Consider the following 17,724-nt stretch of genomic DNA (forward strand, 5'->3'; position numbering starts at 1 on the left):
ATCAATAGTACACAGGAATTTTGTTTGTATCTTACCAGAGTGACAAGAAAGGTGCTGATTGTGCATGCTGCCTGACAGAGTGCACTGTATTCCTCAAGAAGGAGTGAGATGAACTGATGTGCCTGCGGTGGGCCTGGTATTGATAATGTTGATGCAACTTTAGATCCCAGCGACAAGTGCCTGAGCAGACGAACCTTCATTTCAAGCACATATTCTCTAGCTTGCTGTTCCAACCGTTGATAAAGCTGATAAGGATCTCTTTCACAAAGCCTGCATTTTTGGAATAATAATTGTGACCAAAAATTCACAATCAAAATAGTGTTTAATGCTCACTGTCTCCTAAATACTCCTAGGAGAGTATTCTGGAGGAAGGATGGTCTAGGGGTTAGGGAACTAACCTAGGACTTTGAGACCTGGGTCCAATTCCCTGCTATACAATAGATTTTTTGTGTAACCTTGGGCAAGTCACTTAGTCTCTCTGTGCCTCAGTTTCTCAAATGGATAAAAGATGGTAACAATTGATGGTGAAGTCCTTCAAAACATTTCTCTCTACCCACCATAACACACAATATCTCGCCAGAATTTAGGGCTTGTGTTAAGATAAAAATGGAATGCAGACTAGAGCAGAAATTGAGAGAAATAAGATGGAGAGAAGGAATATGTATAAACAATATGCAGCTGTTGCTCATTATTGTCTGTAAAAAAGGTATAAATGTTGGCTCTAATTGTTTATCTTTAGAGAGACCTGCCTAGGTGGGGGAAACCCTGTGTCCTAGTGCACTCTCTCCCTCCATGCAATTAGAGAATGAAGTATCTGACTTGCTGCACCCAACCACAGAGCGAGAACTCTGTTTTTCTCGGACAGGCTTGTCTTCACTACTGGGGAAAGTCAACCTAAATTATGCTCCTCCAGCTACGTATATATAACATAGCTGGAATTGACATAGCTTAGGTTGATCTACCACTGTGTCTTCACTGTGCTGCGTCGATGGGAGATGCTCTCCGGTCGACTTTGCTTACTCTGCTCACAGAGCTGGAGTACCAGGGTTGACCAGAGAGCGCTCTGCCGTCGATTTAGTGGGTCTTCACTAGACCCACTAAAATCGACCCCTGCTGCATTGATTGCAGCAGTAGTGAAGACAAGCCCTTAGTTCCAGCCAGAAGCTCTTACTCATAGAATCATATAAGATTAGGGTTGGAAGGGACCTCAGGAGGTCATCTAGTCCAACCCCCTGCTCAAAGCAGGACCAATCCCCAGACAGATTTTTACCCCAGTTCCCTAAATGGCCCCCTCAAGGATGGAACTCACAACCCTGGATTTAGCAGGCCAATGCTCAAACCACTTAGCTATCCCTCCCCCCGCTGCTCATAGTGCTACTGTCATTCAGGTACCAGGAGAGCTGACCCACTAATATTTTAAATGTTCAGTAGACCAATAGGCTATTCTAGGATTCACATTGCCAGCGAGGCTAAAAAATTAAGATAGTTACCCAATATATTGGGGCAGTTTAAAGACACTCAAATTGTTATGTTATCTTCAATAGCATGAATATTCAGTGATCACATTAAGCTAAACTTCTCTACATCATACTAAGAAAGGATTCCCATTCCAGGTATGCAACTAATTTTTAAGTGTCTACAAATCTCAATTTTTCTAGTCGAATAATCCACTGGTATGTACTAATTTCTTTTTTTTGAATGAAGTAATATTTTAGCTGTCATCGTGGTTTTAAGAATCCACCACTGTTCATTCTAATCCAATGCACTAAATAAAGACAAAGTATCATGTATGGAAATATCAGCTGAGAGCAGTATGTCAGCTTTTAATATTATTAATCTCATGTTCTTCTGAAGAGATGAATTTTTAGGACATATCCATAATTTATGCATCAATAACCCTCTTGCAGATTAGTATGTCAGAGTTTAATAATTTCAAGCCAATGTTCAATATACGTATGCAGGAGTTTTAGTTAAAATTGCTCTGATTCCTCATTCCAATGACAAATTCTGAATATTTGGACACAAGGGATTGATGATTTTAAAAAGTATGGCCACAGATTAAGAGGTGATAGATATACTTCTATTAAAGAAATCAGTGATTCTGAATTATTTGCAGCTTCATAAAGATCGTTTAAACTAGAGGAACAGTACTAATCTACATAAGAAAATTCTATAAAAAAATTTTATACCTATCCACCAACTCCTTCATTCCCTCTTTATCTGGTACCAGGGATTGGTCTTGATCATCTGCCAATGGGGTGCCAGCTTGGCGATATACACATCGGACCATATATCTTACTTCTGACCAGTAATTTTGAAGCTGCTGAGATTCACGTTCAGTCTCTGCTGAAATTTCTCTGCAACAATGCCAGAAAGGTTAACATAGCATGCAAACTAAGGTTATTGTACCACCACATTATTTTAAACATGCACTTCAGTAAAAACAGAGTGCCTATCCATCAACTAAATTAGATCAGAAAACCAATAAAAAAATAGAATTACCACTGAATTACAAAAATTCTTATTTTAATAAGCAAAATATGAGCAGATATGAATAAGTTGCAACATTACTAAGTTCGCTGCAAGTCTCACCTGCGCTCATTACAGGCCTCACAGTTACATGCTACATCAGAAGGAGAGGAATTACTGAGATCTGCAGAGGGTACTGTCTGTGCTCCAACAGTTATTCTCCCTCCTCCTACAGATTCCTGCTGTGATCCACTGTTTCCAAGCGGCATGTGCAAAAGGAAATCTTGGCTCTGTTTAAAAACAAACAAAAACAAAAAAACATACCTTACAAAACAGACAAACGTGAAACATAGACAAGCAGGCAAATCTTTAATAAAAGACGGTTACTCACCTTTGTAACTGTTGTTCTTCGAGATGTGTTGCTCATATCCATTCCAATTAGGTGTGTGTGCACCGCGTGCACAATCATCGGAAGATTTTTACCCTAGCAACACTTGGTGGGTTGGCTGAGGCGTGCCCTGGAGTGGCGCCTTCATGGCGCCGGATATATGTCCCAACCGACCCAGCGCCCCCTCAGTTCCTTCTTGCCGGCTACTCCAACGGAGGGGAAGGAGGGCGGGTTTGGAATGGATATGAGCAACACATCTCAAAGAACAGTTACAAAGGTGAGTAACCGTTTTTGCTTCTTTGAATGTTTGCTCATATCGATTCCAATTAGGTGACTCCCAAGCCTTACCTAGGCGGTGGGATCGGAGTGAGATGTCGCGGAGTGAAGGACTGCTGAGCCAAATGCAGAATCACCCCTGGACTGCTAAACTATTGCATAGTTGGCGGTGAAGGTATGCACCGATGACCAAGTCACTGCCCTACATATCTCCTGTATGGGCATGTGTGCCAGGAAAGCAGAGGATGAAGCCTGAGCCCACATATATCCGGAGTGGGTGGTAAGATTGGAAGCTGGGACACCAGCTAAGTCATAGCATGCACGAATGCATGTTGTGATCCAGGACAAGATGTGCTGGGAGGAAATCAGAAGGCCCTTCATCTGGTCTGCCACAGCAACAAACAGCTGTGACATTTTCCTGAAAGGTTTTGTTTGTTCGATGTAGAAGGCGAGGGCCCTGTGAAAGTCCAGGGAGTGCAGCTGTTGTTCCCGTCTAGAGGCGTGCGGCTTTGGGTAGAAGACAGGGAGGAGGAAGAAGTCCTGGTTGACATGGAAGGCAGACACCACCTTAAGGAGGAAGGCCGGGTGGGGTCACAGCTGTACCTTGTCCTTGTGGAACACCATATACGGTGGTTCCGACGTGAGTGCCCTGAGCTCAGACACCCGCCTCGCAGAGGTGATAGCTTTGAGAAAGGCTGTCTTCCAGGAAAGATACAGGAGTGAGCCGGAAGCCATCGGCTTGAATGGGGCATCCAGGAGTCTGGAGAGGACCAGGTTAAGATCCCACGTACGGACTGGTTGTCTAATTCGTGGGAACAGGCGCTCCAACCCTTGAGAAATCTAGTGACCCTGGGATTGGAGAAGGCAGAATGCCCATTTTCACCTGGGTGGAAAGCTGAAATAGCTGCCAGGTGCACTCTGATAGATGATATTGCCAAGCCCTGCTGCTTTAAGGACAGGAGGTAGTCCAAGGTGATAGGTACTTATGCCTGTAGAGGGGCTGAATGACTGAGCGCACCAGCAGGAAAAACGCTTCCACTTGGCTAAGTACGTGGACCTGGTAGAGGGTTTCCTGCTACTCAAAAGGACCTGCTGTACCAAGTGAGAGCAGCACAGCTCAGATTGAGTTAGTCATGCAGCATCCACACTGTGAGCTGGAGAGATTGCAGGTCGGGATGACAGAGCCGTCGTGGTCTTGAGTGATCAGGTCTGGCCACAGCGGGAGTGGAATACCAGTGCTGTCTGGGCCACGCCGGGGCGACCAAAATCAGCCGGGCTTTGTCCTTGTGCAGTTTGAGCAGGACCCTGTGGACTAGCGGGAATGGAGGAAAGGCGTAGTACAGGTGAGACTTCCACTGTATTAGGAAGGCGTCCGACAGGGAACCCGGGGAGCATCTTTGGAGAGAGCAGAACACCTGAAATTTCCGATTCTTGCGAGAGGCCAATAGGTCTATCAGGGGAAAGCCCCACTTCCGGAAGACAGAGTGGATGACAAAGCGAAGGAAGCGTCTGTGCACTGGGTAGATCGCAATGTGGAAGTACGAGTCCTTCATGTCGAGGGCAGCAGTCTCCAGGATCTAGGGAAGGAATAAGGGTCCTTAGTGAGACCATGCGGAACTTCAATTTTACCATGAATTTGTTGAGTCCGCATAGGTCCAGGATGGGCCGAAGCCCGCCCCTGGGGATTAGGAAGTAGCGGAAGTAAAAACCCCTGCCCCTTGACTCTCTTGGAACCTCCTCTATCGTCCCCACATGTAGGAGTGATTGGACCTCCTGTAGAAGGAGGTGTTCGTGAGAAGGGTCCCTGAAGAGGGACAGGAAAGGAGGGTGGGAGAGGGGAGAAAAAGCAAATTGGAGGGAGTATTCCCTTTCCACTGTGCACAGGACCCATCAGTCTGATGTTATGCGAGACGATGCACTGAGGAAGTGGGAGACAATTCTGGAAAGGCGGGGAAGAATTCTGAATGGAGACTGGTGCTCCGTCCTCGGGTGCACCTTCAAAAAGTTCTGCTTAGGCCCTGCTGATGGCTTGGGAGGGCCTTGGCCTTGACTGGCTTGGTGCCCAGTCTGGTTTTCTTTTACCACCTCAGCTGCATCTTCTAAAGAAGTCCTGTCTTGGCCAAGTGGGAGGGTAGGATCTCTGAGGCTGCGGTCTGAAGGGCCTTCTCTGCGTTACTGGCGTATGCATGCCCAGTGAACGCATGATGGCCCAGGTGTCCTTCTGACTCTTGAGTCTGTCTTTTCAGATAATAGGCCCTGGCCTTCAAAGGGTACGTCCTGGAGGGTCTGGTGCAACTCTGGTGGTAAGCCAGAGACCTGCAGCCATGAGATGCGGCACATGGCTATGCCCAAGGACAGGGTCCTAGCCGCCGAGTCCACCGCGTCCAGAGAGGCTTGTAGGGAGGTTCTGGCCATCTTCTTGCCCTCCTCTACTAGAGCCCCAAATTCCTCTCTGGACTCCTGTAGAACCAACTCTTTGAATTTAGCCATAGAGAGCCAAGAATTATAGTCATATTGGCTCAGGAGTGCCTGCTGGCTAGCCACCCTGAGCTGCAAGCCTCCGGCCAAGTACACCTTGAGCCCAAACAAGTCTAGGTGTCTAGCATCCTTAGATTTAGGTGCAGGGGCCTGCTGGCCGTGCCGCTCCTTCTCGTTGACCGAAGCCACGACAAGGGAGCACAGTTGGGGGTGGGGGGTGTAGAGGTACCCGTATACCTTTGAGGGGACAAAGTACTTCCTTTCCACCCCCTTGGCTGTAGGTGGAATAGAGGCTGGTGATTGCCATATTGTCTTGGCATTGGCCTGTATAGTCCGTATGATGGGAAGGGCCACTCTGGATGGTGTCTCTGCCGACAGAATGTCCACCACAGGGTCCTCTACCTCCACCACCCCCTCTACCTGGAGGTTCATATTGAGCGCCACCCTGCAGAGCAGCTCCTGGTGTGAAAGGAGGTCCATAGGAGGAGGGCCTGAAACCGTAGTTCCTGCGACTGCCTCATCAGTCAAGGATGAAGAAGATACGTGAGGTCCTCTTGTGGAGGATCTTGTTGTTCAAGGTCCACCATGCTAGGAGCGTGGGCCTGTATTGGCACTGGAGCAGTCGCCTCAGAACCCCCCGTGGGTGGGGGACGACACCGTGACCTCCAGTACTTGGGGCTCCGAAGAGGCAAAACAGGAAGCCCCCGAAGGAACCCCCTGGGCCTGATGGTAGGCCCACGGGGTCCAAAAGGACCACTGTGGGGGTTCCTGGCCCAGGTCCTGGCCTTCTTCCAACCACTGGCCTGCACCGTCCTCGCCCTGGTTGTGGTAGTCACCTTGTGAGTGTGACGACCCCGAGGCGGAGTGAGATGGTACGGCACTGAGTCCCCCAGTGCTGGGGACCGGTGGCATGATGCACAGCGGTACCGAGATAGCAATCAGTGCCTGCGGTCGTATCGGTATTGGGGGCCTGATCTGGATCTCGATGGTGACCTCCAGTGAGACTGGCGCTGGGATCAGCTCCAGGACGAGCGCCACTCTGACCGGTACCAGGAGTCCAATCGGTATTGGCCGTACCATGATTTGGATCTCCACGAGCCAGAGCGGTGTCACGAGTGCGACTGGCGCCAAGAACAAGATCGGTGCCAGAACTGTGAGCGATGCTGTGATGGGTGCCGGGACCATGATCAGGACTGGGACCAGTGCCATCCTGCTTTGCTCGGTGACAGTGGTTGTATCAGGGACGGTTTTCCCTTCGACAGTACCGTCCGCACCGGAGATGCCGCCGGCTGCAGAGGAGTCGGCTCTGTAGCGCGATCAGGTCCCGTGCTGTTGAGAAGGTCTCTGGAGTGGAGGGCAGTCTCAGCTCGACCGCAGTGTGCGCTAGGGAGCTTACATGCACCGGAGTCGACGGCCTTTGCGGCGCCAGAGTTGACAGTGCCGGAGCCGTTAGTTGTCCTGTGCCCGCCGGCAAAGGAAGTGCCTTCGATTGCGGTGCGGGAAGCATTGGTGGCTGTCAAGCCGGCAAACAAGGAGCAGTTGGCCCTGAGACAAGGACCAGCGCTGTGGTGGAGGTGCCAGGGAGATCTGGCGCTGCAAGACTTTAGCAGAGTCCAAACGTGGTACAGGGCCAGTCGGTGCCACAGGGGCACTCGGCACCGAAGACGACGGCGCCAAGTCCCGGTGAGCGGAGGAAGAAACCAGGCTAAGTGCCGCCTACATAAGGAGCTTCTTCAGTCTAATGTCCCGCTCCTTCTTAATCCTCGGCTTGAAGGCTTTACAAATGCGGCACTTGTCTGCTTGGTGGGATTCTTTAGACATTTAGGCAAGAGTCTGGGGGTCTCCCGTTGGCATCGGCTTCAGACAAGCCGAGCAGGGTTTGAAGCCCGGAGACCCAGGCATGGGCCAGGGTACCGGGACAGGGGAGAGGGGAGAAGACCCTCTTCCACCCCTCTAAGTGGACTAATTCTAACTATCTAGTAACAACTATCAACAACTATTAACAGGTACTAAGTGAATGCTAGGGAGAGTGGAGATCAGCGAAGCTGGGCTCCACAGTTCGAACGACTGTCATGGGTGGTAAGAAGGAACTGAGGGGGCACTGGGTCGACTGGGGCATATATCCGGCACCATGAAGGTGCCACTCCAGGGGGTGCCTCAGCCAACCCACCGAGTGTTGCTAGGGTAAAAATCTTCCGACGATCATGCACGTGGCGCACACACATCTAATTGGAATCGATATGAGCAAGCACTCAAAGAAGAACTAGAATGAACTTTACTTCACAGCTTATTTATACAGCCCTGTTCGACACTACAAACTTATGTTGGTATAACTATGTTGCTCCTGGGTGTGGATAACCAGCCCCCTGAGCAACACAGTTATGCCAACTGAACTCATGGTGTAGACAGTACTATGTTGACAGAAGAGTTTCTCCCATTGACATAGCTACCATCTCTCGGGGAGGTGAAGTACCTATGCTAATGGCAGAAGCTCTCCTATCAGCATAGGTAGCATCTTCACTAAGCACTACAGCAGCGCAGCTGCAGCACTATAAGTGTAGACAAGCCCTTAGCGCTGACACTGTACAATACAAAACTAAAGGCACTCCCTTTCTTGAAGAGCTTATAGTCTAAGAAACAAGAACAAGAATTGACAAACAAATAAATTCCTTATTTCCTCATGTGGGTTAGGAAACAGATCAACAGAGCCAGACGTGTACCCAGAAGCCTCCTACTGCAAGACAAGCCCAAGAAAGAAACCAACAGGACTCCACTGGCCATCACATACAGTCCCTAGCTAAAACCCCTCCAACACATCATCAGGGATCTACAACCCATCCTGGACAATGATCCCACACTTTCACAGGCCTTGGGTGGCAGGCCAGTCCTCGCTCACAGACAACCTGAAGCATATTCTCACCAGTAACTGCACACTGCACCATAGTAACTAACTCAGGAACCAATCCATGCAACAAACCTCGATGCCAACTCTGCCCACATATCTACACCAGTGACACCATCACAGGACCTAACCAGATCAGCCACACCATCACCGGTTCATTCACCTGCACGTCCACCAATGTAATATACGCCATCATATGCCAGCAATGCCCCTCTGCTATGTACATCGGCCAAACTGGACAGTCTCTACGGAAAAGGATAAATGGACACAAATCAGATATTAGGAATGGCACTATACAAAAACCTGTAGGAGAACACTTCAACCTCCCTGGCCACACAATAGCAGATCTTAAGGTGGCCATTCTGCAGCAAAAAAACTTTAGGACCAGACTTCAAAGAGAAACTGCTGAGCTTCAGTTCATCTGCAAATTTGACACCATCAGCTCAGGATTAAACAAAGACTGTGAATGGCTTGCCAACTACAGAACCAGTTTCTCCTCTCTTGGTTTTCACACCTCAGCTGCTAGAAGAGGGCCTCATCCTCCCTGACTGAACTAACCTCGTTATCTCTACCCTGCTTCTTGCTTGCTTATATATACCTGCCCCTGGAAATTTCCACTACATGCATCCGACGAAGTGGATATTCACCCACGAAAGCTCATGCTCCAAAACATCTGTTAGTCTGTAAGGTGCCACAAGACTTTGCTCCTGGAATTGGAAAAGGTTCAGAAAAGGGCAACAAAAATGATTAGGGGTATGGAACGGCTGCCATATGAGGAGAGATTAATAAGACTGGGACTTTTCAGCTTGGAAAAGAGACGACTAAGGGGGAATATGACAGAGGTCTATAAAATCATGACTGGTGTGGAGAAAGTAAATAAGGAAGTGTTATTTACTCCTCATTACACAAGGGCTAGGGGTCACCAGATGACATTAATAGGCATCAGATTTAAAAACAAAGGGAAGTATTTTTTCCCAGAACTCACAGTCAGCCTTTGGAACTCCTTGCCAGAGGATGTTGTGAAGGCCAAGACCATAACAGGGTTAAAAAAAAAACTAGATAAGTTCATGGAGGATAAGTCCATCAATGGCTATTAGCCAGGATGGACAGGAATAGTGTCCCTAGCCTGTTTGCCAGAAGCTGGGAATGGGCAATGGGACTGATTACTCGATGATTACCTGTTCTGTTCATTCCCTCTGGGGCACCTGGCATTGGCCACTGTCAGAGGACAGGATACTGGGCTAAATGGACCTTTGGTCTGACCCAGTATGGCTGTTCTTATGTAAAGTGCTAGATATATTATAAATTAAATTTCTGGTTTGGAATTAATCATACAACCTGTTTAGTCTGTGGTTTGGATTTGATAGCTTGCAGCTCATTTTCTATAGTTTGATAACCTATCCTAGCTAAATGCATAAATTCTTGCTGTTTCCAAAAACCAGACGTTACTCTACAGACAATGCTGCTGGAAAGATGCTGTTTTTCAGGTGCTTGGTAATAACAGTTAGTAGCCTTGTGACCATAGAGCTGCTGTAAGAGGTCATCTACATTTGAGCCCCCGCTGACTGATATATCTAAATCTGGAATTGTTACCCACCACCTACAATTTGTTTGATAATTAACTTTAATTGATAACTTCATTGAGTTTAATTCAGACGACTCTGAGACAGTTCTTTAATCAGATACACCTCTACCCCGACATAACACGGTCCTCCGGAGACAAAAAACATCTCACCGCATTGTAGGTGAGACCACGTTATATCCAACTTGCTGTACCCCCTTCCCATTCCTTGTTCCCTGACCACCCCCTCCAGAGACGCCCCGTGCCTAATTACCACAAGCACCTCACCCCCTACCCAACCCCACTGCTCCCTGTCCCTTGACTGCTCCGACCCCAATCCACACACCCCGCCCTTTGAGAGGCACTCACTGGCAGCGGCAGGAAGCGGAGCAACGCGGCCCCAGCCCACTCCACTCCACCACCTCCCAGCTGCGGCGCTCCGCTTCCTGCGGCGGTGAGTGTGGGGAGGCTGGGGAAAGGACGCCCCCCGTACTCACCTGCGGCCAGAAATGGAGTGCCTCAGCTGGGAGCTGGCGGAGTAGAACAGGCTGGAGCCAGGCTGCTCTGCTTCCCGCTGCTGGTGAGTGTGGGGAGGTTGGGGAAAGGACGCCCCCCAGCACTCACCTTCGGCAGAAAGCAAAGCGCCACGGCTGGGAGTGGGCGGAGTGGAGCGGGCTGGGGCCGGGCTGCTCCGATTCCGCCGCTGCCAGTGAGTGCAGGGGGGATCCCTTCCCCCAAGCTCCCTCCCCCAATCCGCAGCTGGGGCAGGGGCGAGGAAAGCGGAGCGGGCTGCTCCCGGCCCCCTGCTAATCCCCTGGGCCACTCTGGGCCTGCAGGGCCCCCAAAAGTGTCCCCCCACCCCAGCTCCTGCCTCCCAAACCCTGGGGTGAGGGAGCTCCCGACCGCCCCCCCCGAGACCCTCTGCCCCTTATCCAACCCCTCGGCCTCGGCCCCAGCCCAGCACTCTTAACACGCTGCTCAGAGCAGCGTGTCAGAGCTTTACCACGTTGTATGCGAACCGGCCTTATATCGGGTTGTGTTATATTGGGGTAGAGGTGTACCTTTAAAATGCATTTTTAAAATTGCTGCGATGCTGGCAGGCACAAAGACCCAGAGCCTCACTGAACACTGATAAATGCATAGTTGGAAACGAGTCTGGCTTATGTGTGGGGTTAGTATAGTTAAAATAGATATTAGTGTTATAAGAATGTGTTTGTATTTATGCTTTATGGAATGCTTGTAGAATGTTGCATATATTAATCCTATTTATAATATCTGTATCCATTGGTACAAAGTTATAGTGAGTGTTTGCACCGTAAATTTCTGTAATTATGTAACTCACCAAACAGGAAAAGCAGAATTAATTAAGGTAAAGTATTCGCCCTGCACACAAAATGGCCCACTGAAGGCAAATGAGGCACTGTGTAGTATCAGTGGACAGAGACTTTGGTGATTGTATTTCTGACTCACTCCAAGAAAGGGGGACCTATACATGAACTCATCCCATCAGACTGGATTCTGAGGTGAGGGGGCATAAAAATCCTGACATGGTCTCTTCATGCTGTCTAGACTCGGAGGAGCAAAGATTCCTAAACATAAGCAAGAGATCCCCATGCTGCTTGGCATGGGTCAGCCCTAAAGGAAGTATCAAGCTGTTTATTATGGAAGCTTATATTACCTTTTATAAATAAGACTAACTCATTTGCGTGTCAAGTATCAGAGAGGTAGTCGTGTTAGTTTGTATCCACAGTTCTTGTCCCCTAGCGCTCCTCCTCTACTTGCACTACACTGATGACATCTTCATCATATGGACCAACCGGAAGGAGGCCTTTAAAGAATTCCACCTGGATTTCAACAATTTCCACCCCACCATCAATCTCAGCCTGGACCAGTCCACACAAGAGAACCACTTCCTGGATACTACAGTGCAAATAAGTGATGGTCATATAAACACCACCCTATACCAAAAACCTACTGATCACTGTACTTACCATGCCTCCAGCTTCCATCCATGACACATCACATGATCCATTGTCTACAGCCAAGCCCTAAGATACAACCGCATTTGCTCCAATCCCTCAGACAGAGACAAACATCTACAAGATCTTTATCAAGCATTCTTAAAACTACAATACCCACCTGGGGAAGTTAGGAAACAGACTGACAGAGCGAGACAGATACCCAGAAGTCACCTCCTACAGGACAGGCCCAACAAGGAAAACAGAACACCATTGGCCATCATGTACAGCCCCCAGTTAAAACCTCTCCAGCACATCAGCACCGATCTACAACCTATCCTGGAAAACGATCCCTCACTCTCACAAACCTTGGGAGGCAGGCCAGTCCTTGCTTACAGACAGCCCCCCAACCTGAAGCAAATATTCACCAGCAACTATACACCACACCACAGAAACACTAACCCAGGAACCAATCTCTGGAACAAACCCCATTGCCTACTCTGTCCCCATATCTACTCTAGTGACACCATCACAGGATCCAACCCAATCAGCCACACCATCAGGGGCTCATTCACCTGCATTTCTACTAATGTGATATGTGCCATCATGTGCCAGCAATGCCCCTCTGCCATGTACATTGGCCAAAGCAGACAGTCTCTACGTAAAAGAATGAATGGACACAAATCAGACATCAGGAAAAGACGGTTACTCACCTTTGTAACTGTTGTTCTTCGAGATGTGTTGCTCATATCCATTCCAATTAGGTGTGTGCGTGCCGCGTGCACGGGCGTCGGAAGATTTTTACCCTAGCAACAGTCAGTGGGTTGGCTGGGCGCCCCCTGGAGTGGCGCCGCTATAGCGCCGAATATATACCCCTGCCGACCCAACGGCCCTTCAGTTCCTTCTTGCCGGCTACTCCGACAGAGGGGAAGGAGGGCGGGTTTGGAATGGATATGAGCAACACATCTCAAAGAGCAACAGTTACAAAGGTGAGTAATCGTCTTTTCTTCTTCGAGTGCTTGCTCATATCGATTCCAATTAGGTGATTCCCAAGCCTTATCTAGGCGGTGGGGTCGGAGTGAGATGTTGCAGAACGCAAAACTGTTGAGCCAAAGGCTGCATCATCTCTGGACTGTTGGACCAGTGCATAATGTGAGGCAAAGGTGTGGACCGAGGACCAGGTAGCTGCACGACATATCTCCTGGATGGGTACGTGGGCCAGGAAGGCAGCAGCAGAAGCCTGAGCCCTGGTAGAATGTGCATTGAGGTGGCTCGATGGAACATGGGCCAAGTCATAGCAGGTGTGGATGCATGACGTCACCCGAGATGAAATCCTCTGGGAGGAAACAGGTAGGCCCTTCGTTTGGTCTGCCACTGCAACGAAGAGTTGGGGCGTTGTACGAAATGGCTTTGACCGCTCGATATAAAATGCAAGCGCCCTACGGATGTCTAGGGAGTGCAATTGTTGCTCCCTTCGCGATGAGTGTGGCTTCGGAAAGAAGACCGGAAGGAAGATATCCTGGTTGATATGAAAGGCCGACACCACCTTAGGGAGGAAGGCCGGATGTGGTCACATCTGCACCTTGTCCTTGTGAAACACAGTATACGGTGGGTCCACCGTGAGAGCCTGAAGCTCGGAGACTCGTCTGGCCGATGCAATGGCTACAAGGAAAACTGTCTTCCAGGACAGGTATAGCAGCGAGCAGGTTGCCAGTGGCTCGAATGGGGCAGTCATAAGTCTGGTTAGCACCAGGTTGAGGTCCCAGGTTTGGGAGGGGCGGCGAACTTGGGGGTATAAGCGCTCCAAGCCCTTGAGGAACCAAGAAACCATAGGGTGCGAGAATACGGAGCGGCCACTCTCCCCTGGGTGGAAGGTAGAGATGGCTGCCAAGTGTACCCTCAGTGATGACACCGCCAAGCCCTGCTGTTTGAGAGACCAGAGGTAGTCCAAGATGGAATGGATCGGGACCTCAGTAGGAGTAACATTGTGCGTTTCGCACCAGCAGAAGAAACGCTTCCACTTGGCCAGATATGTTAACCGAGTGGAAGGTTTCCTACTACCCAGGAGTACCTGTTGTACTGAGGCAGAGCAACGTAGCTCGGATCGGTTTAACCACGCAGCAGCCATGCTGTGAAGTGCAGGGATTGCAGGTCTGGGTGGTGAAGTCTGCCGTGATCCTGCGTTATGAGGTCTGGGCAAAGAGGCAGGGGAATCGGGTTGGCTATCGACAGGTCTAGCAACATGGTGTACCAGTGCTGCCTGGGCCACGCTGAAGCGATCATGATCAAGTGCGCTCTGTCCCTGCGGAGTTTTAGCAGGACCCTGTGAACCAGCGGGAACAGTGGAAAGGCATAAAGCAGTTGGCTCATCCACGGCATCAGAAAAGCGTCCAAGATCGAGCCCGGGGAGAGGCCTTGGAATGAGCAGAACGTCTGGCACTTCCTGTTCTCGCGAGAAGCGAAAAGGTCTATGCGGGGAAAGCCCCATTTCCGGAAAACGGAATGGATAACATCTGGACGAATCGACCACTCGTGAGACAGGAATGATCTGCTGAGGCGATCCGCCAGAGTGTTCCGGACCCCTGGGAGAAAGGACACTACCAGGTCTATCGATTGGGCTATGCAGAAGTCCCAGAGCTGGATGGCTTCCTGGCAAAGAGGGGAGGACCGTGCTTATGTAATACATGGCCGTTGGGTTGTCTGTGAACACTAAGACGCAACGGCCTTGTAGGTGCTGCTGAAACACCTGGCACGCAAGGCGGACTGCTCTCAGCTCTTGGACATTGATGTGCAAGGTCTTGAGCTGACCAAAGGCCCTGAGTGCGAAACTGACCAAGGTGAGCACCCCAGCCGAGAGACGAGGCGTCCGTCGTCAGGGACACCGAGAGGTGAGGTGGATGGAACAGCATTCCTGCACACACCAGGGAGGTCGTCGACCACCAGTCGAGGGAGCCTAGGATGCTCGGGGGAATTGTGACGATCATGTCTATGCTGTCTCTGCTCGGGTGGTACACCGAGGTGAACCACGATTGGAGTGGACGGAGGCCAAGCCTGGCATGTTTGGTTACGAACATGCAGGCAGCCATGTGATCCAGGAGACCTAGGCAAGTGCGAGCCAAAGTTGTCGGGAAGTTCCATAGACCTTGTATAATTGTTACCATCGCCTGAAACCGAGGCTGAGGTAAGCAGGCTCTGGCGAGATTGGAGTCCAGGATGGCCCCAATGAATTCTATTCTCTGTGTGGGAATCAGAGTGGATTTCTCTATATTGATCATCAGGCCTAGACGCTGGAATAGGTCCTTGATGATGCCCACATGATGGGTAACTTGGGCCTCGGAGGTCCCTCGAATGAGCCAATCGTCTAGATACGGAAAAACATGTATCCGACGGCAGCGGAGGGAGGCGGCGACTACAGCCATGCACTTTGTGAATACTCTTGGGGCTGTAGAGAGGCCAAACGGAAGGACCGTAAACTGGAAATGTTGACGGTTGGCCACAAACCGGAGGTACCTTCTGTGTGGAGGATAAATGGCGATGTGAAAATACGCGTCCTTCATATCAAGGGCGGCATACCAGTCTCTGGGATCCAAGGATGGGATGATGGTCTCCAGGGATACCATGCGGAACTTCAGCTTTATCATGAACTTGTTGAGTTCCCGCAGGTCTAGGATAGGTCCGAGACCTCCCTTCGCCTTGGGGATTAGGAAATAGCGGGAGTAGAACCTCTTGCCCCTTTCGTCCTTTGGTACCTCCTCTATAGCTCCGATGGCGGGGAGCATCCGCACCTCTTGCAAGAGGAATTGCTCTGAGAGGGGTCCCTGAAGAGGGACGAGGATGGAGGTTGGGGGGCGAAATAAACTGGAGGAGGTACCCAAGTTCCACCGTGTGTAGGACCCAACGATCTGAGGTTAGATGGGACCATGCAGGGAGGAAAAAGGAGAGGCGGCTGTAAAAGGGAGGGAACAGATCCTGGGTAATAACTGGTACACTGTCCTCGGGCATGCCTTCAAAAGTTTGGCTTTGGCCCCGCTGGTGGTTTAGAGGGCCCCTCATTTTGGGCCCCTCATTTTGGCCCCCTTGGGGCCCTGACTGACGCCTACGACCGCCTCGGCCACGCCTTCTGCCAAAGTCCTGTCTTTGTCTAGGCGCAGGGTAAGGGCAGTGAGGCTGGGGACGGAAAGGCCGGCGCCAAGTCACCGGCATGTGCATGCCGAGAGAGCGCATAGTGACCCTGCTGTCCTTTAGGCGTTGCAGCCTCGGGTCAGTTTTTTCAGAGAACAGGCCTTTGCCATCGAAGGGCAAGTCCTGTATAGTATGCTGCAGCTCCGGGGGAAGGCCCGACACCTGGAGCCATGAAATGCGCCTCATGGCAACACCCGAGGCCAGAGTCCTGGCAGCGGAGTCAGCTGCATCCAACGAGGGCTAGAGGGAAGTTCTCGCCACTTTCTTCCCTTCTTCCAGGAGGGCAGCAAACTCTTGACAGGAGTCCTGAGGAAGCAACTCCATAAATTTGCCCACCGCCGCCCAGGTGCTGTAATTGTAGCGGCTAAGCAGGGCTTGCTGGTTTGCTACACGGAGTTGCAGGGCCTCTGCCGAGTACACCTTATGGCCCAGTAAGTCCATTCGCCTAGCCTCCTTCGATTTAGGGGCTGGTGCCTGCTGGCCATGGCGTTCCCTCTCATTGACAGACTGGACGACAAGGGAGCAAGGGGGAGGATGTACATATAGGTACTCATATCCCCTGGAGGGTACCATGTACTTGCGTTCGACTCCCCTGCCCATGGGCGGGATAGAGGCTGGAGACTGCCAGATGGTATCCGCATTGGCTTGGATCGTCCGAATGAACGGTAGGGCCACTCTAGTGGGGACGTCAGCCGACAGAATGTCTACGACCGGATCCTCCATCTCCGAGACTTCCTCCACTTGGAGGTTCATATTGAGTGTCACCCGTCTCAGGAGGTCCTGATGGGCCCTCAAGTCGATTGGAGAGGGGCCCGAGGAGGATGTTCATGCCACCGCCTCATCTGGGAAGGAGGAAGAAGAAAGGCCAGGGACAAGCGGGTCCTGCGTGGGCTTGTGCTCCTGGACGACCTCCTGTTCCAGTGGGATCTGGGAGTCTGGTGGCTGACCCGGGGCTTCCTCCGTACCGGTTGGAGGGGGACGGCTAACTGTCGCCTCTGGCACCCGGTGCCCTGACGGAACAGAGCGAGATGAGATCACAGATACGCCTTGGGCCTGGTGGTATGCCCAAGGTGTCCAGAATGACCACTGATGGGAGCCAGGGTCCTGGGCCTGGGGCTCCTGGAAGACTCTGGTGGGCACATCCGAATCACGGTCCTGCGCGTATGAACTGCCCGCGTGGGATGACACTGATGCATGTCTGGATGGCCACGGGGGAGCTGAAAAGCCCTGGGCAGAGTCTCCCTCTAGCGGACGTCGCTCGACGCAGCACCGGGGATGGGTACCGGGAGGCATATCGGTACTGGGAGCGAGATCGGGACCTGCGACCGGAGCGGTGCCGGGAGGTCGACCAAGATCGAGGCTCGACATCGGGAGTGGCTACGAGAGTCACGGTGCCTGGAGCAGTGCCAGGAGCTGGATCGGTGCCGAGAGTACCGGGCCGGCGAACGGGACGCTGACCGGTGCCGCGAGTACAACTGGTACCGAGATGGAGAACGGTGCCGGGACTGTG

General features: G+C 51.0%; 1 protein-coding gene across 1 annotated transcript in view; it reads right to left on the minus strand.

Moving 5' to 3' along the window:
- Positions 1–17,724, minus strand: part of FAM193A (family with sequence similarity 193 member A) — a 107,389-nt gene that overhangs the window by 44,470 nt on the left and 45,195 nt on the right. Inside the window, exons 4-6 of the mRNA XM_039541210.1 lie at positions 2,593–2,759; positions 2,190–2,357; positions 36–270 (exon numbers count right to left, since the gene is read on the minus strand). Of these exons, the coding sequence (XP_039397144.1) occupies positions 36–270; positions 2,190–2,357; positions 2,593–2,759 (570 nt within the window). The remainder of the gene's footprint in view (positions 1–35; positions 271–2,189; positions 2,358–2,592; positions 2,760–17,724) is intronic.

This window comes from Mauremys reevesii, linkage group 5 (assembly GCF_016161935.1).
Source record: "Mauremys reevesii isolate NIE-2019 linkage group 5, ASM1616193v1, whole genome shotgun sequence".
NCBI lineage: Eukaryota > Metazoa > Chordata > Testudines > Geoemydidae > Mauremys > Mauremys reevesii.